This window comes from Cucurbita moschata, unplaced genomic scaffold (genome assembly GCF_002738365.1).
Source record: "Cucurbita moschata cultivar Rifu unplaced genomic scaffold, Cmos_1.0 Cmo_Scf00003, whole genome shotgun sequence".
Taxonomy (NCBI): Eukaryota; Viridiplantae; Streptophyta; class Magnoliopsida; order Cucurbitales; family Cucurbitaceae; genus Cucurbita; species Cucurbita moschata.
The window spans coordinates 1,642,486-1,666,121 of record NW_019268519.1 but is presented as its reverse complement, the minus strand read 5'-3'; the positions used below and the strand labels follow the sequence as shown (position 1 = coordinate 1,666,121).

The 23,636-nt window shown below is 35.5% G+C and overlaps 3 protein-coding genes across 4 annotated transcripts; 2 read left to right on the top strand and 1 right to left on the bottom strand.

The window, feature by feature from the left end:
- Positions 1-1,033: 1,033 nt before the first annotated feature.
- Positions 1,034-2,674, top strand: LOC111441147. The gene is made up of 3 exons (XM_023078091.1): positions 1,034-1,385; positions 1,477-1,765; positions 2,006-2,674. The coding sequence occupies exons 1-3, from the start codon at positions 1,296-1,298 to the stop codon at positions 2,356-2,358; spliced, it is 732 nt and encodes a 243-aa protein (XP_022933859.1). The 5' UTR covers positions 1,034-1,295; the 3' UTR covers positions 2,359-2,674.
- Positions 2,675-3,277: 603 nt separating this feature from the next.
- LOC111440878 (ethanolamine-phosphate cytidylyltransferase-like) lies at positions 3,278-8,917 on the bottom strand. The gene is made up of 10 exons (XM_023077704.1): positions 8,719-8,917; positions 7,587-8,007; positions 7,116-7,351; positions 6,782-6,936; positions 5,818-5,889; positions 5,014-5,081; positions 4,712-4,832; positions 4,435-4,497; positions 4,191-4,313; positions 3,278-3,761 (listed from the first exon to the last, which is right to left on the bottom strand). The coding sequence occupies exons 2-10, from the start codon at positions 7,946-7,948 to the stop codon at positions 3,690-3,692; spliced, it is 1,272 nt and encodes a 423-aa protein (XP_022933472.1). The 5' UTR covers positions 7,949-8,007; positions 8,719-8,917; the 3' UTR covers positions 3,278-3,689.
- Positions 8,918-10,739: 1,822 nt separating this feature from the next.
- On the top strand, positions 10,740-23,182 carry LOC111437201 (tetratricopeptide repeat protein 27 homolog). 2 transcript variants are annotated; one of them, XM_023075075.1, is made up of 21 exons: positions 10,740-11,285; positions 11,442-11,580; positions 11,780-12,111; positions 12,373-12,454; positions 12,536-12,839; positions 14,035-14,093; positions 14,630-14,719; positions 15,107-15,198; positions 15,396-15,494; positions 15,582-15,659; positions 17,942-18,026; positions 18,104-18,162; positions 18,471-18,540; positions 18,657-18,748; positions 18,867-18,929; positions 19,076-19,142; positions 19,719-19,922; positions 21,572-21,688; positions 22,404-22,556; positions 22,706-22,840; positions 22,875-23,182. In XM_023075075.1, the coding sequence occupies exons 1-20, from the start codon at positions 10,876-10,878 to the stop codon at positions 22,799-22,801; spliced, it is 2,691 nt and encodes an 896-aa protein (XP_022930843.1). In that variant the 5' UTR covers positions 10,740-10,875; the 3' UTR covers positions 22,802-22,840; positions 22,875-23,182. The 2 variants fall into 2 exon arrangements, with proteins under 2 accessions (XP_022930843.1, XP_022930837.1); XM_023075069.1 differs by having other exon boundaries at positions 22,706-23,182.
- Positions 23,183-23,636: the final 454 nt, after the last annotated feature.

Genomic DNA, 23,636 nt, shown 5'->3' with positions numbered 1-23,636 from the left:
TTATATACTAGTTATATACTATGAGCCGCGTTACTCTCTTGCTTGCATATATAACACTTTCAAAATTTCTCTTTCAAAAATCTCTCTCTGCCCGCCCTTGTTTTATAATACTTCCGCCCTTGTACGGCTCGAGGAAATTCAAAGTCATGTATAGAATTCTAATTAATGTCAAATGGATTCATAGATTATGAAATCAATTAGACTATGATTTAAATACTTTGTTTCTGATTCTTTTGTTTATTTTTTATTCTTTTTTGAAAAAAAAAAACTCATTCTTATCCTCATAACTCAAGTTGTATAACTCTCACTCAAAGGAAAACAACCCTTAAGCTTAAGCATTTCATTTATTGAGCGGTCTCTAACCCCTTAAATTTTGTCTGTCTCCTTTAGAATCTATTTCAATTCTTCATTCTGATCTAGTTTAGTTATTGAGACAATTGAAAAAGATTTTTACTTGTTGAGGAGATCCTTTATCCTTGCCTTTAATCATTGGGTTTAGACATTACTTCGGTGATCTTTAATCGTTTCAAAATGGCAGCAACATACCATTTTTTCTGATTTATTTTTATCAAAGAATCATATAAATATATAAATTAAGGCTAGAGTCTTGAACGAATTTATATTATTAAAACGTATTGGTGATACAGGCAAATTATTCTTAAATTAGAAATAAAATATTCTTGTGCTATTAAAGTAGAAAAACTATTAAAATATTAGATAAAAAGTTTGAAGGAATATTTAAATTATTTTTCTCATACTAAATCTTTGCAGCAATGATTAATGTGACATACGAATTTTATGAAACTATAGAAATTATTAATAAGATTTTAGATAAAATTTTAATTTTAAAACAAAAAAAATTAAATTTAAATGACTAAATTTGTAATTTAATATTTTTTAAAAAAATGGAGAGTTTTTAATATTTTTTTTTAAATTTAGCGAAATGTAAAAAAACAAACAATTATTATTATTATTATTATTATAATATAAAATGCGAATTGGGGGTTCATCTTCTCCGACAGTGGGGCCTTCCAGAGGTCTCTAGAGATTGCCAGAAAACAGAAGCCCTTTCTCCTCTCTCTTAGCGTGGCTTCTTCTTCAACAATTCTCTCTGTATTTCCTTCTCTTCTTTATAAAAACCCTTCCGATTCGTATACTCTTCAGTGAAGTTCGTGGGAAGGGAATCAGATTTTTAAGCGCGGGTTCTGTTTTCTGAGGTGGGAAAAGGAAGTTCCGTGGAGGATTTACAATTGAAATTTGGGAGAGGAGTTTTTTTTTTTGTTCTTTGATCGGAGATGAAGATGAAGAGGAAAGATCTCGATCAATTTAACGATGAGTTCTCGGATTTCTCCCTCTCGTCGCCTGCCTGGAAGATTCGCCGTCTGGTACTTCTTCTTACTTTTTGCTTTCGTGTTGTTGTTTCTTTCAATGGAGTTTGTGAAGCTTTGTTCTGAGAAATTTTCTTCGATTTTCCAGGATGTTGGTTTACCGCCTATTATAGAAGAAGAGCCGCCGGAAATTTCTGGTTTAAACGAAGAACGAATGATGCCTGTAAATTATGTAGCAGGAGGGAACGGTCTGAGGATTGAGGAATTGCCGGACGCTTCTTCTGTTGCTGCTGCTTCAGCTTGTGCTATGGAAGATCGCCCTCTCTGCGATAACCAAGAGAGGGCTATTGTTCTGTTTAAGCCTGTTAACACGTCGTTCTTGCAGTCTTCTCCTCTTTCAGTCTCTGTTGATTCCGACATTATATCTGGCTTCAAGAGTAAGTACCGATTTCAACATAGTTTCTCCGGATTTTTCTCACTTCCGTTTCGATCTTTGAATTCTACATTTAAACTACTTAGATATTGGATTGAGGAATGAATAACTGCTGAAAACGAAGAAAAGATCTAGGGTTTACCCATTGTTGCTGAGAAACACTAATCGTTTAGTTCCTGTTGTTGGTATCTCAAAATGGATTGTTTAGATTGATTCTGATCTCTATGTAACTGACAATTATCAGGCGATATTCTTCGTGAAAACCGTTATGATGGGCGGCTGAAATTTGGTGAGGACGACGACGAAATGGGGACGGAGAACAAAAATCTTGCTGTTGTTCCTTGGGTTCCGCGGCTGCAGGTTCCTGCTTCCACGAACATGCTTGTCCAACAAGAGGAGGCTCCTCAGTTAATGGAAGCTGAAGAAGTTGGAGAAGCGACAATGGACATTGAAGATGACAACTTAAGCAGTCAACAACACCCTTATGGCTATGGAGGAATGGATGGAGCTAATGCCATTCATCAATGGCACCAACAGCACTGCATGATTCCGCAGCTGCCACAACAAACGTCCTCGCCCATAACATGGTTTCGATGATGGTATGGTATATACATAGGGAAAAATTACGATCTTTTGATCTCATGGGGTGCTAGATAGTAGGATAATTTGCAGCAAATTTGACCTGAAGAACATATGGGTATAAATATAATGCCCTTGCTCTATTGTTCATCACCTTGTGGCAGCTTTTTCTTGGGAAGTGATGATGCTTTTGCACGCATACGAGGAGTTGCCTTGTTGAGAATTATGAGCTCGTGTACAAATTTTTTCCCCACCTTCAGAACTTCTTGACTGGAATCTGATGAATTAGAGTTATTCTACTTGATCTATGAGTATGGTATCCAAATTTTGATGAGATCACGATGGATAATTTTAATTTTGTGCCGGTTGAAGTAATTGAACTTCAATAATAATTCACATTTTTTTTTAATTTATGAGACCAAAATTGAGAGTTGAAGATGCTATTAGGCACCAAAATGAGATCAATCGAGCTTTGACACAGCTATTTTTCAAACGATAAATATCGAGATTACCTGTGTCTATTATTTATGCAGAATATCGTCATCTATTTTTATTAAGAAACTAAAAGAAACGGAGGGGACTAAACAGAAACAAGAGGAATCTACCGAAGAAGATATTTATTCCCTTTTTCGAAAGAAAAGGAGGATCGGGACAAAATCGATGAAACGGAAGAGATCCGAGTGGAAATCTACCGTAGAAGATACTTATTCCCTTCTTTCGGAAGAAAAGGAAGATCTGGACAAAATCCCGAAAGAGATCCAAGTGAAAGGAAAGGAAAAAAACGGATGAATTCCACTTTAAAAGGAAAGACCAGTGTTTAAACTTTTTACCCGCTCTCCCTCCGGATGGTATAACAAGGAATCTCCCCCCGGATGGTATAACAAGGAATAGAAAAATAATATGAATCAGAAGTACAGGAGCTGGGGGAAATGAATACTAATTCCATAGCAATCAAATAATATAATAAATATTGCTTTTACTGCTTTCTTTCATAACAATACAACCAACACCTAAATTATCTGAAAAAATAAAAGAAACGAAAAAAACAATGCCAATAAAGGCACAAGATGGTACCTATACGATTTGGACGTTTACACGCATAATAGCAAATTGATTGTGTAGTTGAGAGTTTTGGTGTCCCAATTTTCATCTATTCTAGCTGCAGCTTATAGCGCCTACAATGAAATTACAAAGTTAACTGCCATGTCAAATTCTTAAGGATGCAACTCCTTCCATGTTCTAAACCTATCTTCATGGGAAAAATCTGTACTGAAGATCTTCAGAAACAAGAGCTACAACAACCCAACCACGTTCCTAAGGCCGAATAGTAAATTGTAAACCAAAACCATTTATTCCCCACATATGTATTTCTTCTCTGCATAGTATTTCTTCTCGCTTTCCACTTTCTTGGCATTTCGTTTCTGCATATTATAAATACACAAGAAATGAAAAGTCCAACAAATTCATTAGATTAAGTATTTGTCAGAGTATAACGTCTACAAGGCAGAAACAGGAATTCCCAAGTATCTGGTTAATATAAAGGCGTTGTCAATTTAACTTCTAAAATTATTCTTTAATGACGAGGTCTTTAGAGGATTTGAGAGGTCTTCGGTTGATGTTTGGACCTTTATTAAGTACAACATCACTTTGTGGGCTTAAGTGGCAAAGTTCTTTTGTTATTATTTGGATTCTTTCACTTCTTCTGAATGAAAGTTTGGTAATTCAGTTTTGAAAATATATAGATATAGTCTAAATTGATAGCTAATAACATATTCAAATTTCTATAAAAATACAAAGCAGATTACTTTTCTGGAGTTTAGGCTCAAGAAATAAGAGCATAGAGTGAGTACCTTAAAAGCATCGTGATTGGCAACTATCCTTTTGGCTATTGAAGTAGTGGTAATGTTTTTAGGGCTTTCAAGCAACTTGAAAATTCCAATACTCTTTGGAACGGCATATGGATCACTGTCGCCCTGAAACAGACGAGCTCATCTTGTCACGGCTTTGTAAATAAGAAAGTTATGAAGAGACTAAATTTAAAATTTGAAAAAAAAAAAAAAAAAATCTCATCTACAGTGAAATAGCTAAACTTACAGCAAAAGAGTTGTTTTCAGCAACAGTCCCATGCACAACTAAAGATATATTGAAAGTAGTTATCTGCCAGAAAAAGAATGCTTCAGTAATTAGAACCTCACAGTTGATGCTAAAGAGAGTGACTCTCATAAGCAATCATTGGATGCCGACATAGAGTCTAAATTCTATCCATTTCCTTGCTTCTCCCCCATGCAGGGAAAAAGGGGCTTCCAACAAGCAATGTGGATGAATGGGTATAATGTTTAAAGAAAAACCAAAACTGGAGCACACAACTTACCATGTCTTTTGTAATTTCCCAAGGTGCACCGATGATCACCTCATCGACGTACCGGCAACCCAGCACACTGAGACTACGTTCGTGTAAATGCATAATTGGAAATTGCTTCCCTCTGAGTTTACTGCAGGAGATAATGAGATATTAACTTCTACTTTGCCAGTTCATTAAAATTTAAGGGAAAAGTCCATAGCCATAGTCTCAGGAAAGGTATTCAAAACTTCCGGAAGAGAGAAACAAGCCAAAAAGTTGATTGAAAAAGTACAAACAAGTCAAATATTGAGAAGGAAAAGAAAACAAGATACCTCACAGTCTGATCATTATGTATGCCAACTAGTAAAAAGTCTCCAAGCTGCCTAGCACTCTTGAAAATCTGAAAAGAAGGAGGATGATGCGATCACAAAATGGGGTTATTCCTGAGAAATTTTTCAGTTATTATTAAGTAGCCTGTAAAGCACAAATCAAATTCATACATAAATGAATTGAAATAATGGAAAAGAATGCAGAGAATACTTAATTGCCACTGTTCACTTCAAAAGAAAGAAAATGTTTCAAATGTATTAGCTCATGGTCAATAACATTCCCATCCAAGCTCATAATTAAATCTGTAGCTGCCAAATGACTCACACTTAGCGAGTTGGATCTTACCCAAACTAATCCTGCCTTCAAAAAATGAAACTAAGAAAATGATTTCAAAATATTAAGATATACTCCTGCTGTCTTTTAACCATTGTCAGACATGCACTATGTGTAACACAGCTACTAGCACTACTTCCCTCTGCAATGTTTAGGTGTTCATCGTGAAGGCTTGCTTTTCCCAACAAAGGAAGTGACCTCTTTGAATCATAAGGTCTAAGAATCCTAGTCAAGCTTTTAACGCTTATGCACAGTTTTGGAATCAGCATCCTAGAGACATAATCTTCCCCAGCTAAAATCTATTGTTTTAAACGAAGGAGTATTGAAAAAATTCAAAGCAAAGAATTGTTATACACACAGACACATGTAAGCATAAAATATCAAAAACCAAACCAATGTTAAGTTTCACATAAAAGCAATCTGGAGTGATGGATGAATAGAGAAGAGATTGTAAAAACTGTGAAGCGTCATACCTCAATATGTCCTGCATGAAAAAGATCAAAAGCCCCATCAATGTACACAATACGAGCATTTTGTCCAGGCCCCTAAAAATGGATATGATAATTTGTTAGCATTAATGGATTGGCCGCAAAACAGAATTTACTACAAAGCGGAGGCTAAGCTAGAAAAACTTAAAGAGGGGAAGAATATCATGTTTGCTCGTGGGACATGGACATAGATTAATACAGAGGCCAGATACAAACAGAATCTAGAAGAATGAATTCCTAGAGGGATGAAAGGAACAAATTTCCAAAGACATTTTATGTCATCCTGTATAATACAGAGGCCAAAGACAATTTCTACCAAGGAATTGCCCTTTCATGTTATCCAGTCAAGTTCTTGATAGATGAATAGATGTAAGATAAAAAAATAAATTTCCAACTAGAAATTTCATGTAACTAAGAAATATTAGAATAGACCCACCGCATGCAAACTAAACGATAGAATCTACTATATTTCAGAAGATTATCAGAAATGCAGCTTAAGTGACATTTAAAGAGTCCCTATCTCTTCCTAACAGCCAGACTATCCCAATCCAGGCAAAAGCATAAGTTCTCCCTTCACAAAAGAATTCTAGATTCCCACCCGCATCAGTTACCAACTCATTTAAGGGCTCACCATTACAACACGCTACATGCACAATATATTAGTTTCTCCCTACTCACATGTTTCCTCCTAACAATTCTTTTAATAAGAAACGGAAATCATTTCATAGACAAAAGTGAGACAACCAACCTAACTAACTGGGTCTATCATCTAACCCTCAAAACTAAATATAATATCAATATTTCATTAGATGCATCGGTTACAGATTGTGTTGTTCCATTTTTTGTCACAACAAACACTGTATGGACAAGATAGGTGAATTAGTATCTATTGAAAAACAATCCTCCTGTATAAGGCTTCAAGAATTTTTTGGTCACTAGAGAACCATACCCTTCCATTTGAAAACTGTACAATACGTTGTGATGTTGGTAGAAAATGAGAAAGGGCACCATGGGACGGACTTCCTTTTTTAGAATCTCCATTCATGGATGTTGCATTGTGATCTTCTGAATCCATAGCATCATTAATGGAAGAGAGTATTCTTCCTACATCAAGAAATCAATGCAAGGTTAAAAGGCAATACAAGAAAATGCAAAACAAAGTTATGTTTCTCGTGACAGTGACCAAAATATGTAGCAAGGAGATGAATGGGGAAAGCAAGAGAAGAGAGGATGACAAAGTGGCACCAACCAAAAACTGCTTGGAGAAAATTGAAAGACAGTACCTACGATATCGGTGCTGGAGACTCCTTCAGTACGCTTGATCTGCTTGAACCGTCCAGCTTTCTTAGCTAAGGCATATGCATCAGTCCCATCTGGAAGTAGGCATGGATCATCTCCGTGAATAATATAGTCAATCTTATGCTCATTAAAGAGTCTGTTCATGAATTGCTCAGTAATTGCATATGGGGCGTTGGAAATAACTTCATCCACCCACTTCAAACCACTAACGAGAGCCAGCCTAAAAGGAGCCTTCGGTTAGAAGAAGCTGAATAAATTATTGAGGTAAAATTTTAGTTCTGTAAACATTCTAAATTTTGTGACTTCAGGTGTGTGGGTTATGAAAAGTTAAAAATAATTCCAACAACAAAAAGTATAAATAAAATAGAATGTATAAATATCTAAGAAGATTAAGGCAACCTACAATCTATAAGGAGTGAAGATGGGTAGAACATAAATAAGATTTCAGCGGATACCTTTCTTCCATTGGTAACACTGGTGGACCCTTATTCACTATGATTTCTTCATCACTTACAACACCCACCACCAACTCATCTCCCAAAGCCTTTGCTTGCCTCAACGCATTGGCGTGACCAAAATGCATGAGATCAAAACACCCATCCATGTAGACCCGAATGCGCTTCTTTTCGCTCTTTCTTTTCTGGAAGATACCAAAATCAGACCAGAAGAATGGCAAAGATGGTACTCCTATCCCGCTGAAATAACTCGTAGAAAATCCAAGCAAGGCCGCTGTGAGCATCAAACCACCAAACAAATGTGGGTAGTAACACACACCATCCCATATCCAACTGTTACTTTCATAATCCATTGGTCCCATTTGCTTATAACTTCTCTAGCCTCTCTTTGTCTTCTAAGAGGAGACACAAAACCTGCAACCTGTCATCATCAAGGAGCAAACCAACTTCATCAATACAACATATTAAGGCAGATATTGCATATAGATATACTTTCAGGAAGAACTAAGCAATCAAAGGAAAAACCGTTGGCGTCAATGGTAAGTCGAATTCTTAACAACACAGGTACAATAACATATGTAAGCCGTCGAGTATCTTTTTGTCGGTCAATTTAGAATAGTTCAGACAATATATACGGAATCTGATACCGACCAAGACACGGGGGAATATATGCATAAAATGATGACAAAATGATGCAGATTCGTCAGAATGTCAACCAAGTAAGCTAAGAAATTAGAAAAGAAAAAAAAAAAAAAAAACTAACGGAAAGGTAATGAAACAATAACACCGAACCAGACCAACCAGAATTTCCATATTACTCGCTATCCAAATCTAAACAAGTTATAGACATAAATGCAATTCAAAGATTTATCGAAATAATTGGGATCTAATACAAAAACACCCGTCGGAAGAAACAACCAAATCAGCAGCAAAAACAGAGCGAGAAGAAACACAACAAAACCTGCGAATAACGAAGACAAAGAAACTTCATATAAAGTCCGGGGAAAGAAATGGAAGTTCATAGATACAGATGCGTCAGAGAATCAGCTGAAAAGCAGATCAACAAACAAAAAAAAAAAGAAGAACAAAAAGATAAACACATTTAAAGATCAAAATACAATTTATCCGTGACCTCTTTCTGTGTCTCCCCTTGGTTGTTGGGTGGAGCTGTAAGCTCAGAATAGCAGAACGAAAAGGGGCTCTCCGTTCTTTCTTTCTCGCTCGCAATTCCCGAGATGGACAACGCCCAAAAATGTCCGGCTGCCGTCACCTGCTCGAACGGGATATGAGATCTGACGATCAACTCCCAAAAAATAAAATAAGTATTTATAAATTATAATTTAAATTAATATATAATTTCTTTTTTATCATTTATTAAAAATTTTTAATTGGACGAAATTTCGGCAGCGTTCACGTGATTGCTCAAAGCTCCGCGTTTTATTTAGGCGGTTGGGCTTCGAACACCTTCCGTCGTGCAAAAACAATACAGATTCTTATATTTATTTATTTATTTATTTATTTACGAAATAATTTTTTTTTTACGATTCCGATTTTCCACGTGGCGCCACTGTATTTAATACGATTTTTGTGGAAGCATATTTCTACAATTCTATTTTAAAACTATTTATATTATTATAAATTAAATACTCAATCTTAATATAATGAATATATACTAATTATCTTTGAGTTATAGAATGTAATTTATAAAATATTAAATTGAAGGCAGAAAATATGTAAAACGAATTAAAAATATAATATTTTAAATCCAATATTATTTTGTAAATACCAAATTTGTGAGTGACGCGTTATTTTATTTATTATTATTTTATTAATGTTTTGGTAAGTGGACACTCGGTAGAATAAGGATAATCATTAATCAACGTTAGATTTCATAAATTTAATATCTCTGTCATTAATTGAATTAAATGAAATCATTACAGGCATATATTAAAAGTATCAAACTTTTTCAAAGTTAGGTATACGAATTTTATTTCTTATTAAAGTATTTAAATTATTACGATTAAGTAAAAAAATAGACATTATTATTTTAGAAAGATTTCTCTTGATTTTTGTTCGCGAGTTATTTTATATTATAATGTAAATTAATAATTTGGATTTATTATTACGTGGCAATGTGATTATGTTTATATTTTGTACATGAAAATGAAGTATGAATTAATTAAGAATATCAATAAATGAAGTGGTGAGGTGTAATATGAAATTTATTAGAGAATAAATGCGTTGGGTATTTTTTTGGCGTATTTCTATTTGGGTATTTCTTTATTTATTTTTTTAATTTATTTATTGCCGTTACTTGTAAATCAAATCAAATGGCGAGGAATCCAGGTGTCACGCCACGTGGTCCTCAAGCTTCCTCCCTTTTCCAGCCACTCATTGTCTGTCTCCTCCACCTGTATTATTTTTAATTTTGTATTTTTAATTTAATTTGTGATTACCCCATTTTGACCGAATAATAAAATAAGATTAGATTAATAAAAATATCTTTCAATTTTTAAAATATGAAAAATTTGAAAAAAAATTTAATAATATATTTATTATTATTTTTTAAATCTTAAAAATAATCGTAATTTTTAATTTATCTCAAAAATACAAAAATTTTAAAAAAATTTCATAATGTGTGTAATCTTTTAAAAATTTCAATAATATCTCTCAACTTTACGTCTCAAAAATATTTTTTAATTTTAAAAATATTTAAAAAGTATGCTTAGTTTTCAAACAAATTATTAATATTTTTTTAAAAAAATTTCAAAATTATCTTTAAATTTTTTAAAAAATTTCAACTAAAAAAGAGAATCAACTTCAAATTTGAATTATGAATATTCTATAAAGGGACTAGCAACTACTAATTTAAATTACTTTGTAATTAGTATATAATTAAGACGTATTTATTTATATGTTAAAAGTATTTATATTAACTAATGATAATATATTCTAAAGAAAATATTTTACTTAAAAGAAAAACAGACTGCCTGCATTAATTTAATATTTTATTTTAAATATACAATAATCTGAAAAAAATAATAATAATAATAATGCTTACACGAAAGCTGTCATCCACACATTTTCCGCACGTGTGTTGGAGTATTTTCAGCGTTATTTTAATTTTTTTACCGTTCGATAAAATAAAAGAAAAAATGTGTCTAGGGTTTGACAGGTAAATTCCAGTTCATTCCCTAAACCATAAACCCTTTCCGTTCTTACGCGCGGTGGCGCCACCGTTTAAACCATATCGATCTTCCACACCGGACATCCGCAGACCCTGACGAAAATGTCGGAATCGGCGCCGGAGATTCTCCGAGCTTTCGAGCTTCGTCTCCTCCGCTGTACATTTTCTTCTCCTCCGTTGGACTGTCCGGTAGCTTCTCAAAACCAAACTTCACGCAATCATCTCCACGAACCTCTTGACGCCTTCGTGAGTTCTATTGTAGCCGGCGACTATGGGAAAACCCTTGCTTCCGACGCTGCTCGGCTCGTTCTTGGACTTGTCAATCAGTCACAGTTTCCATTCACTGACTCGACCGAGTGCGCTGAGCGGGTGTACACTGAGTTGCTTGAGCGCGCTGAGAATTTCATTTTCAGTGAATCTGAAAATGAGGAGGATAAATTATATAGACTGATGATCGTGATTTGTATTGCAATTTCATTGTTTCTCGCGTTTACTCAGTGTAACGTGACTGGGTGAGCCAAAATAACGATTTCCCGCGTTTAAAGTTGTTATGTTTTCTTAAGCAGAGGCTTCGGCTATTCTTCATGGAGATTTAAAATGATGGGAATTCATTATCTTTATCTCTGTTTCCTAATTGATACTTTTATTTTATGTATGCAATTTTGTAGACCGTTAGAGAGACTGGCTAGATCTCCCATGGCAGTCATAGAGCCGAAAACTGAAGATTTTGCGGAGTGGGATAATTGGGCGAGGCATCAGCTCATGTCCACCGGCTCCGATTTATTTGGTAAATTCACCAATATTCAGGTACGGCCGGATGATGTCATATTGGATTGACGTGCATATAATATACACATACGCATGCACGCGTGCTCGCGCATTGCACGTATTCATGTTCATGCGTATGTGTGTGTTTGTTAATTTCATATTAAACTTTCCAGTCATAATCTGCTTGCAGTATTTCGCTTGCTGTTGTTTTTAGATAGCGTTTCTTCGTGTCTTGTAGTATATAGTGTTTGCAAAGATGCTGCTCACAAGGATAAAAGATGTGCTATTTAAGGAAAATGCAAGTTCAATATGTGGGATGAAAAGCATTTCTTGGTGGCTTGCCAGGGTTGTGTTTCTTCAACAGAGAATTTTAGATGAGCGGTCTTCTTCTTTGTTTGAACATTTGCATGTTCTTATGGGCGAATCCTTACTTCATTTTGGCATTTTGGAAAACGTAAAGAGCTATTGGGGTACTAATTTACTAGAAGGAGAGGCTTCAACAATTGTTTCCATGGTTCATTTGGAAGCTGGGATAATGGAGTATTATTATGGAAGAGTTGATTCATGCCGGTAAGAATTAAAATATCCTGAGAAACCGTCTTAATTTTATTCATTAATGACTAATGCACTATCTAGCCTTGATGAACTACGTGCATTAATTCCCATGTATTCTCATCTTGATTTTTTTCATACTCGCATTATTGTTCCATGTATGAATCATTAATTTTTTTTTAAGGGTAATCTAACCACTTACTGAAATTTCATGTTTTTGTCACAACCTGCCTTTTCCTTTTGCTCAATTTAATTTTTGCTGAGATAGCTATTTGGCAGGCAGCATTTTGAGTCAGCTGAAGCCGAATCCGATCTTCAGCTTTCTGTTACGGGTGTTCTTGGTTTTCGTACTTCATATCAGGTGAGAGCTTATAAAATGCAATTTAGTGGTTTCTTGAAATTTTGGTCAGTTTCAGCTTATTAGATATATCTTTTATTGTAGGTGGAGCCAAAGGCACAATTGGTTCTTGTTGCAAATACAGACTCATTAGACAGTGACCTTAAGAATCAGACACATTGTTCTTCCATGGATCAGGATAATTTGCCTTCCGAAACCAAAGCTTCTGAGACCTCTGACATTTTGATGGCGCCAAAGTTGGTAAATAATGGTAACGTGTCTGGAACTGAAACAGATGGAATACAGAGTGGTGGTTCCACAGTTTCTAACCTCAAGACAATCCAGCAGGCAACCATTTTGGCAAAATGCCTTCTAATTGAGAAGAGTTCTCGATCTGATGAGATGCAGAGTGAGTGTGTTTTATATGAATTTTGTGTGCTTTCTGTTTCTTTCTTGGTTGCAATATCAGTGAATAAGAGACTTAAGGAACAGTTTGGCTCCCATGAAAAATGTTCTAAGAAGCTTTAACAAATCTCTGTTCTTTTAGATTTTATTTATTTATATATAAGAGAAGAACATACGAGTAGAAAATACAAGTAGCCTTGTAGCCTTCTTAATATGCATTCTTTTAACAGCCTAACTTGTGGGGCTTATGTAATGAGCGAAGCTTGTGAGTTCACTTGACCTGATGTTGTCAATGATAACGTTGGTTATTGATATTTATTTATGTCTTAGATCTAAGTATTCCCCCATATCCATCAGTAAAGTGTTGTGACTTTAACTGCACCCCCATGGATCAAGGGCACTACAGCCTTAATTACGATGAATGAGGGAAAACAAAAAAAAAATCGACATGAACTTTTGAATAGATGATGAATTCTCTTTATCACTATTATGATGGAAGCTTTTAGGGATAAGGTTTTGCCTGAACTTCACTACCGTACACTGCACATGACTGCTTAATTCCCTACAATTATTGTATTGCTGGAAGGGATTTAACTAGTTCAACTTTGGATTTTTAATTTCAGCCATGATTGTGAATTGAAACGAATAAGTGCTATAATTGTACAGTGTAATTCAAATATTCCTTTATCATCTGTGTTTTGCTTGCTGCTTGTATGAGTGTAATGTAGCATGCTAATGATTAAGCGGTGAACTTTTGTTAATTACCAATCAATCATCTAAATAATCTGAAAATGTTTTTTTGATCATTATTTTCTATCACATATTTATTAAAGACTTACTTTTTTTTTTTTGGAAGTGGAATAAAAGAAATATTTTAGCTCAAAAGATTTTGAATTGGAGTTATTCCCAAACAACTAGAACATATATAAAATATAACCTTTTTATTTATTTGAAAAATGTTAAATAAGAACTATAAAAACGAACTTTTTTATTTGAGCCACATTGTCTTAATTCTAAGAGAAGTGATTTGAAGTTTGAATTAGATTGGGATCATATAAAATGAGTGATGGGTCGTACCTATGTAATCAGTGACTCTTCACTTCCCACATTCTAGTTTCTTGCTATCTCGACTTAAAGACAGTACTTGTTTTTTTAACTCTTCTTTTTGTGATATTATGAGAAAATTTTATTTTCTACAGGGTGGGATATGGCTCCATATATAGAAGCTATCGATAGTCAGCATTCATCATTCTTTATGGTAAGAGCAAGCTCATTTCATGACCTAACTACATTTGTCTTGGAAGATGTCTGTGAATTTCGATCTTGATACATTAGAGAGCTTTTTGTGGCATCTTCTTTTTAAATAAATTACAGGGTTTGGATACACTTCCCCCTCCTTTTTTTGAATCTTCCATTTTTAATTGAAATGTCAGTTAAAAAATGATTGTGAAGCCACGCCTTTCTGAACATGGACTTTTTTTTTTTTTTTTTTTCTGTGTTACATTATTGCTAGAAAATATAGGATTAGTTGTTCTGGTCAGCCCATGGCAGGTTAGTTCTTAAAGGGACTAAATTATATATTTAGCCTTAAATTATTCATGTTTGGTTTTACTTTGGTAATCTTTCAATTTTTATGCACATGAAGTTTGTAAAACTTCATTCGTTTTCTGTTATTCTTCAATGTTGACCTTTCAAATGTTTAGATTTTTTCAATGGATTGATCTATTCCAATTTTGCACTTGACCTTTTCATTTACTTAATTTAATTTTGATGTAAATTTTCAATCATTTTCAGGTGAGGTTTTTCTGCAACATCTTGCGAGTTCGATGGGAATCAACTCGTAGTCGTACAAAGGAGCGTGCATTAGTGATGATGGAAAAATTGGTATGAAGTGCATCTTTTCTCCAATTTCATCAGTCTCCTCGAAGATACCTTTTTTCTTATCATTTAATCACCTGTTGCTAAAACCTCGACTTTTTTGGTGGTCTGTCTTGAACTTTTGTTTCTATCTTATTCTCAGTAAGTTTGGTTCCCTGACAGTGAAGTGGGAATATGGGCTGGGCATTATTTACATTTGTCTTTTTACCTCTTAATTTTTGAGTCTGATAATGTACTTTCTGCTGTACTTTTATATCTCCCAAGTCTGGGCCTTGAGGTGGGCGTGGACTTCTAGGAAAGTAAATGTTCTTTCTGTTGTACACCAGAAGTCCGATGGATCATCTTCATTATGTTTACCGTGGTGTCTCTCATCAATAATTTTCTTTGTTCCAGGTTCAGGGTATTTATGATTCTTATCCAGGAGTAGCTCAAAGGATGTATTTCTGTTGTGGGGTTTATGTTCCTACTTTTCCTGCTTTGAGGAAGTATTGACTTTTACCCTCCATTCTTTGTCATGATTATCATAGAAGTTTGAAAATTTTAAATTAAAAGTTCCATACCATACACTCCATTCTTTGTCATGATTGCCAAAGAAGTGTGGGGTTTTAAAAACGTTCTGTACCCAGTTTATGCCAAACTTGTTACATCTTGTTTAGTTCATGGTCCTTGACTTGAATTTCAGAGAATATGGAGAACTTTTAGTGAGCTGCGGTTTGATTGGGGAGGCAGTCAAAATTTTTGAGGAGTTGGAGTTGTGGGATAACCTAATCTTCTGTTACCGGTCTGGTGATTGTATTTTCAATAGTCTATCTCGTGTCTACTCTTCTTTTCCCAGTTACAATCTCATGATAATTCATTAAACTAACAGCTTATTAGAGAAGAAAGCAGCGGCTGTAGATCTTATCAAGAGTCGACTTTCTCAAACACCCACTGACCCCAAACTCTGGTAAGTTTGCTTATCTTTCTCTGAGCTTGGCTTTTTGGTTGATTCTATTTCACTAGTCTTCGCTCTCTAGTTGTTTTTTATATTTATTTTTTTGGTTAGAATAGCTTTTGCGGGTTGTTTTTTTGGGTAAGAAATTGAATTTTCATTGAACAAATGAAAGACATACAAAACAAGCCCGAAAAAAGGTGTTTTTGTCACTATCCTTCACACAATTCACCTTAGCCTTTTGTCCCAAGCTCATATCCTCCCTTATAAGAATGGTCTCAAAGTCCCCCTTCATAGATAACCGCTCCTCTTTATTTTCCCTGGTCAAAACCCCCTCCTCTGATGATTGGATCCTTAACTTCAACAATCGTCAACTTCTTTCTCCTAAAATCCCTTAAAGTTGAAAGATTCCATTCCTTTCCGGAAGCTGTAAGACTTCTCAACTGCCCAAGAAAGCAAAGCACTCCCACCTTCCATCCACCTTGACATCCCACCACGAGGATAAGGAATCTTGAAGGAGGGTGGGACTGCCACATGTTGTCAACGGATTTGAACCCCACATAAGGTTACCATAGCTGGTGGAAGTAAGTCTCGACCCCAAGGTCTGTTTAGGATTTGGGAATAACTCGTCCCAAGCCTCAGAAGAGAGAAACCTATTCCATCCTGCACTTGACTTTTTCATCCTTCAAGCCAGACCAAGTAAACTTGCCGTTTGCCAATGGAGGATCTATGAGATCACAATCCTCAATGAATCTATTAAATCGAAGCATGGATCTTGTAACACGACCCCACTAGACATCTCGAAAGGATGCCTAACCACGTTGAAATCCCCAACCAAGCGCCGACATTCCTTCCTTCCTTTCATGGGAGAACTATATACACTGATGTAACTCGACCATTTCCCAAGCTAGGTAACTCTAAAGCTACCAAAATGCCCCCCCCCNCCCCGACACACCAAAAAACTCCAACCTTATGCATTCCTCATGGCGGTCTCACCAAAAACTTCTAATAAATTGATGACTATACCTCTCACATTTTGTCTCCGCCAAAATTGCAGTGTTCGGGTGCTCCCACAACAACCGTTCCTTGACTAACCTCCTTTTTAACTACCTTTAAGCCCCTTAACATCCCATGACAAAATTGTCATTGAGATCCATTGGCATCCCTTACTATCCGCAAAACCTTCTTTCCTTCATAATTTACACTCAAGTTTCTTTAGTTCTCTTTCCAGTTTCTTCTTTTTCCCTTTGCCTTTAGACTTCCCTTTCCTATTCACCGAGATAGATTGAGCCTCCCTTTGGGCACAATTTGCAATCCCACTCTATGCAAGACCTAATCTAACAATTCTCTAAGTAAATGCTTGTGAAATGTAAATGAACACTCTCGAGGCTAAAGCAAGAGGCTCAAATTACCCAACGACTCTTGATTGTCTGTCGGAGGACTCCCTTCACTAAAGCTGACACTTGAAGGTATAAAAAAAATGCAACATTCTCTTGCCCACAACCCTTTGGAGGGTTTAGAAGGTGCTCAATAAGCCCTGTGGAAAGCTACAAAAAGGGAGTACGGACATAAAGGAATAGACAAATCCATCCTTGAATCCATTGAATGAAAGAATGTAGGGGACAAGGTTGGTAAAAATGGAAAAGATAGGAAGGTAGAATTGCCCTCTCGCTTTGCCTCAAATTGGAAGATAAAAGATTTGTATTGAGGGAAAACCCCATTCATTTCACTTGAGCACATCTCATTAGCATCGGTCTCAGACATGATTTTCAAAACTTGCAACCGCTTTGAAGCTCCATCTGCCCTCGCACTTGCTACTTACTTTTGCTCAACCTGAACAATTTTGGTCACCTTATTCCCGCCATTGACCTCTTCTTGAAAGGAGGCTAAATCGCCCCCTTCCCTCACTAACCTTGCTAGAGAAGAGAGAAAAGATTCATTCGAGTAACTCACTACAGACGGGCCAAGAGTAGAGTAAACAAAATTGGGTTCTTTCTTGGTACAAGTCTTAAATCCTGTCCTTCTCGTTTCCCACTTCTCAAGTGTTCACCTCTTCCTAAAGATCTCTAAATCACATCCCTAAATCACACTCCCGAAGCAAGAACAATTTTTGTCCATCCTCACCTTGTGGCTTGTTGTTGTCAATTGGTTCTCTGTCTAGAGATCCTATACTCTCTTTTACCAATTACTGTAACTTATTTGTGTATCATCTTTTGGGGTTGGCGAGGTGGGGTTAGGGTGCTCAACAATGATTCTAGCTATCTCACTCACTTTCATATAAAAAATTATAATCGTAGGTGCTCACTGGGTGATGTTACAAATAGTGATACTTACTATGAGAAAGCCCTGGAAGTTTCAAATAATAGATCAGCTCGAGCTAAGGTGATTTGGTTACATTATATAAATGACTTCCCAAGTATGCTTCATGTTTTGATTGTTTATTTTCTTATACTTTACAGCGATCTCTTGCTCGTAGTGCATACAACAGAGGGGACTATGACACCTCCAAAATCCTATGGTATGTCTTACTGTGAACCATTGGTTTTTTTAGTACATCTGGTCCATTGATTTTCTTTATGTTCATTCTTCATTGACAGAATGATGGAATTTGTTTGGAGTATCATGTACTTTTCCTTGAGAAGTTCTTCTACATGTAAAACTATCTTTTTTTGGTTGGATTTTCCCATGTATATTCTGATTCCAACTGCTAAAGTTCTATTAGTCACAGTTATGCCACTCAGCTGGGAACTTATATTCTCAATCATTGTATGGCTCTTATGTTTTGTGTTTAATTTTCTTTATATCAAATATATATTTCTTTTGTAGGGAGTCTGCAATGGCCTTGAATTCTATGTATCCAGATGGTTGGTTTGCACTTGGTGCTGCTGCATTAAAGGTAACTTGCCATGCAAATTACAGAGCATATAAACTAGGTTCTTCCATAATTTTGTTTTCTCAGATTTTAATGGTCTTGGAAAATTCTTGAAGTTCTTTTTTAATGGAAAAATGCAGGCAAGGGATATTGACAAGGCACTTGATGGTTTTACTCGTGCAGTTCAACTTGATCCTGATAATGGGGAGGCTTGGAACAATATTGCTTGTTTGTACGTTTTTCTGACCTTTTGTTCTACTGTATTCTTACTCTGCAATCATCTTCTATATTTTGTCCCATTCACAATTTTGTTTGTATTTAGTTGCTTGTGCACTTTACGCATGATGCAGGCATATGATCAAGAAAAGGAGTAAAGAGGCCTTCATTGCTTTTAAAGAAGCCTTGAAGTTCAAGTTCGGTCTCTCTGCTTTTATCCATAACATTTTTTTTTCTGAAACGTTTCTGGATGTTTAATATCAATAAAAGTTCGAATGCACATAGCTCTCTAAGTCTTTATTTAAGATTTTTTCTAAGTGACCGAATGTGAACTTCATTACAGACGAAATAGTTGGCAATTATGGGAGAACTACAGCCATGTTGCTTTGGACACGGGCAATATTGGACAGGTATGCTTGTCTACTCCGTTGTTCCTATTGTTTTAGGTGTATTCATATGAAGCTACTTGCTTCTCAAGGTGGGTTGGATATAATGGGGAAGGCTTTAGATTGAATTATCGGGTGTCACATGTTTGATATCTGGGGCTTTCAGGTTTCCTACGAAGAAAAAGATATCCTTTGGGTCTAGCTTCCCAAAATGATGGAGCCTATTGTTCTGTGGCTTTCCAATGTGATACTATACTTATTCTGAAATTGGACTTAGGATCAATCAACATACTTTTGCAAGTGGAAAAGTAAAAAGAATAGTACCCACAAAAAACAAGCCCCCGCAAGATTTCAAAATATGATTGATTATACCTGACCCTTCACTTTTCTCTGGTACATACTGCGTTTGCTGCTTTATTTACGGTTCAATGTTTTGGTAGGATGGTGTTTTCTTCTATTTCTTAGAATTGAAAAACATCAACCCATATATTCCAGTACTTCCACATTTATAATTTACGTTGCCTATTTATTAAAATTTGATCATTTATAGTGAAGCATTTGCATTAATTACTCGTAGCTCTTTGTTTTCTTTCTTTCAAGGCATTGGAAGCAGTACAAAAGGTGATAGATATTACAAAGAATAGTAGAGTTGATGTCGAATTGTTGGAGAGAATCATGCAGGAGGTAGAACGGAGAGCTTCAAATAGCCACTCTGAATATTATCATTGTGAAGCAGACTTGACGGTTGATAAAAGTAGGGAAACTGATCATATGATGGAGTTAATAGGAAAGGTTTTTCGTCAGGTAAAAAAAAAAAAAGCTTGCCTTTTTAATTCTGAAGTGCCAAGTTACTTTTGCTTCAATATTTATTTATTTTGATTGATTATCATTCTAATCATTATGTTGTCGGTGGAAGTATTGGAATACGAAAAAAGATGGACTAGGATACTGGGTGATCTAGTTGTAAGGAAAAATTAGAATAATTAAGTAATTGTGGCTGGAATTGATACATGCAGTCAGAAGGGTTCTTTGTAATCCTCACCCCCCATTTGTTGGCACAATGAAAATTTTGTCCGTTCATTGTTGCTTCATTTCCCATGGAATATTTGATTTGTGAGAATATGTGTTTGTGGTAAGAAACCAAGCTGAAAACCCAACAAAAATGGATTCTGAGACCTAACTACAAAAAGGATCCAAATCCAACATGACAGGACAAAACCTAGTTCATAATTACAAATAGGCCGGGTAACCGATGTTCACAAAGAGATTAAATCTAACAACTTACCAGACCTCCTCACATGACCTTTTCACCTCTCTAAAGTTTATGTTGTCCCTCTCAAGTCAAATTCTCTATAAAACAACAAAGAAGCTAAGAAACTGGTATGCCACAAAACTTTGGTTGAAGAACCCAGAAGCACCTCTTCCAATGAGAATCAATCCCTACTCGAGGCCAATCACAAACCAAACGACTTCATCTACCGAGTCCAAAGGGATTGAGCTGATAAACCTACATATATGGTCAAGGTCATCCTTCAGCCGCCTAGAGTGTAATGTACCATTACGGGTACAATACAAAGGAAGTGTGTTTAAATACAATCCATGGAATTGACTCTCCCATATAAAATATACCCCACTAATTTTGACCTTTTTTGAAACTTTAACCTGCCACACAAAGGAGATGATTTTTATGATTAGGTGGGATGACGTTTGGGGCTGAGGAAATTTCAATTTTCAGTAAAGGTGTAGGACCGCTGATTGAGTTTATCTCTGCATTTCTTATGATGAAAAAAACTAAAGTGTGTTAGACAGCTGAGTTCTTATTTCAGCGCTATACTTTTTGACAGTTGATAGTTGAAGTTCTTTCACACAAAGTTTAGTTTAGGGATTGGTCTATATATTTCTTTGGGGGATAATAAGAAAAAACCTTAGAATTGGGGCTCAAAATAGAAGGATAAAGAAAGGTATTCCACCCTCATGCGCTCTATCAAGTCTGAAACTGGTCGCACTACATTATACCAAGTTTCCTGTTGAGATTACTAGCTTTAGTTGCTCCATGAAAGAGTGAACAAACTCGATGCAGAAAGGAATGCCATATTTACAATAGGAGCCAAGAGACGAAAGAACAAAAACTAACCTACTGGACAGTTACAGGAAATGACTCTAGTTCAAAGTATTGTAGGCAAAGGATAATCATTAAAATGCGTAAGATCCTTCAGGAAGTTGATGTGACGAGTGGTTCTTGCAATAAATGCAAGGTGGGTGTTTGCCCCAATCCCTGTTTACTACAAGTGGGCAAAGGATAATCATTAAAATGCTTTGTAACAAGAACATCAAGGGGAATGAATTATACTAAAAAGCAAGTTAAACTTTGATGTGAGATTTCATTGTTATTACGATTGATCACGCAATTAAGACATGTAATTGTTATTTGTCTCTACTTTCTTCTTGTTAAGATTGTTCGAGGTGGGACTGGAGCAGATATATGGGGGATTTATGCAAGGTGGCACAAAATTAAAGGAGACTACACAATGTGCTCGGAGGCCCTTCTAAAGCAAGTCAGATCATATCAGGTATGGGATTAAGCTTGGAATTTACAATGGCGAATGTCAAACAGATGGATTCTCACAACTCCTGTTTATCTCGTCAACTAACTTCCGACTGTATTTATTAATTGATCTCATATTCCTTTTCTAATTATGCGGAGTAAGCATTGATTCCAAATTATTCCAAATTATTGTTTCTTATGGACAAAAGGAATTTCTACACCCCCTCTTGTAACCATCTTTTTCCTTGGTTGTCTTGAATGAGATAATTTTCGTATTGCCCATTTTTTCTACAACTTGATATTGTTTTGTGCATTAACCACACAATTTGTACACCATTCAGTGTGGTTTGTGGAAAGCTATCGAGTTAACATCTTCGTCACTTTGTCAAAAGACCATTGTTCTGTGTTGTCATGTATACGTATCCTTAGGAACCGAAGTATCTATATGTGCAAGTTAGGTTGTTTTCTTTAATCTGGGAGGCATCTCAGGTACATCGCTTATTCTAAATTCGTCTGCTTTGTGTGATGTCACCTGATACTTAATCTACAATTTAGAAGAAATCTTAGTAATACCGAGCGCTTGAACTTCCTTTCTTCCTTCATTTGTGCATACATTTCTTACATATAACCATCTAACTTTTCATATTGGCTTTAGGAGTCCTTGTGATGTTGAGGTGGTTCCAAATACATATGTTCAGAAAGTATCATTTGAATCAACTAATCGTGCTCGACCTTTTCAGGGTTCTGATCTTTGGAAAGATAAGGATAGGTTCGTTAAGTTTGCACAAGCGTCATTGGAACTATGCAGGGTTTACATGCATATATCAGCCACTACGAGTAGTCAGCGAGAACTATATGCAGCCGAGATGCACCTCAAGAACACAGTAAAACAGGCAAGATTATTTAGTTTATTAAGATACATCACCTTTTCCATTGATGTATGCAGGAAGTACTTGACATAGTGCCATTTCTCATGAAAACACACCTCATGCTAATTGGCCACTACTCCTATAGATATGAACTTACAGTGCTTCATTTTCAGGCTGTTAACTTCTCAGACACCCAAGAATATTTGGATCTTGAAGCTTGCTTAGATGAAGTGAAGACAAGATTGCAATCTCATTCTGTGCTCTCTTGAGTTCTTATCAAGTTTTTTTTTGCAATACCTTGTCAGATCATTTTACAGTATGAGTAGCCACCGTGTAATGGCTGGTCTTAATCTCTTCGAAGCATTCAATCAGAAAGGGACTTGTAATGGCTTTCATCAGCTTGATTCATATCTGGTGTGCCAAAGTCTGGAGTTCACTGCACAAAATCAGTTTTGAGGGAAAGTGTCAGAAGTATTTGATGTGAGCCATTCCCACTTTCCCATCCCCTCTAAACTTAAGTCGACTCTATTTTTGAAGCAAAATCTCCATTTTTCTTACAGAAGATTTCACTGCTTATGATCAGTGCGAGTGTTGAAACTAATGAAAGGGCTTCTGTATTATACTTAAATTTATAGCCTATTACTAGAAAATATACTCTAATTTTTCATTAATATTTTCATGAATATATATATATATATATATATATATATATGTGGATGGGTTAACTGGCGCATTTTTTAATTGGTAGGTGGAAGCATATGTTTCGAGGTTTGAACTTTTCTATTTTCTATATTGAACTGAAAAAAAATGGTAAAAAAAGATTAATTTAAAAGCACGGGAGATAGGAGATTCGAATTTTTAATCTTCTAGACGATGATATATCTTTATACTATAATATTGAAGCAACATTTTTTTAAAACTAATTATTACATATTTTTTCGTGGTAGTTTGTGTATAAAATTTTTGAATTTTCTTTAAGAAATAATCACATATAAATATTTATTCTGAAGCTAACAAATGTATATTAAATAAGTTTCCAATAGAAGTTTGGAAGTTTTAATATTGTGTCACCTATTTATATGCTCAAATTGACTTAAAAAGATT

Coding starts and splice junctions, on each gene's coding strand:
- LOC111441147 (XM_023078091.1), top strand. CDS start 1,296: ATGAAGATGAAGAGGAAAGATCTCGATCAATTTAACGATGAGTTCTCG. Junction 1,386..1,476: donor CCTGGAAGATTCGCCGTCTG/GTACTTCTTCTT, acceptor TCGATTTTCCAG/GATGTTGGTTTACCGCCTAT. Junction 1,766..2,005: donor CATTATATCTGGCTTCAAGA/GTAAGTACCGAT, acceptor GACAATTATCAG/GCGATATTCTTCGTGAAAAC.
- LOC111440878 (XM_023077704.1), bottom strand. CDS start 7,948: ATGGGACCAATGGATTATGAAAGTAACAGTTGGATATGGGATGGTGTG. Junction 7,352..7,586: donor GTGTTACCAATGGAAGAAAG/GTATCCGCTGAA, acceptor GGCTCCTTTTAG/GCTGGCTCTCGTTAGTGGTT. Junction 3,762..4,190: donor CCAATCACGATGCTTTTAAG/GTACTCACTCTA, acceptor TATAATATGCAG/AAACGAAATGCCAAGAAAGT.
- LOC111437201 (XM_023075075.1), top strand. CDS start 10,876: ATGTCGGAATCGGCGCCGGAGATTCTCCGAGCTTTCGAGCTTCGTCTC. Junction 15,199..15,395: donor ACTTTTCCTGCTTTGAGGAA/GTATTGACTTTT, acceptor CTTGAATTTCAG/AGAATATGGAGAACTTTTAG. Junction 15,495..15,581: donor AACCTAATCTTCTGTTACCG/GTCTGGTGATTG, acceptor TTAAACTAACAG/CTTATTAGAGAAGAAAGCAG.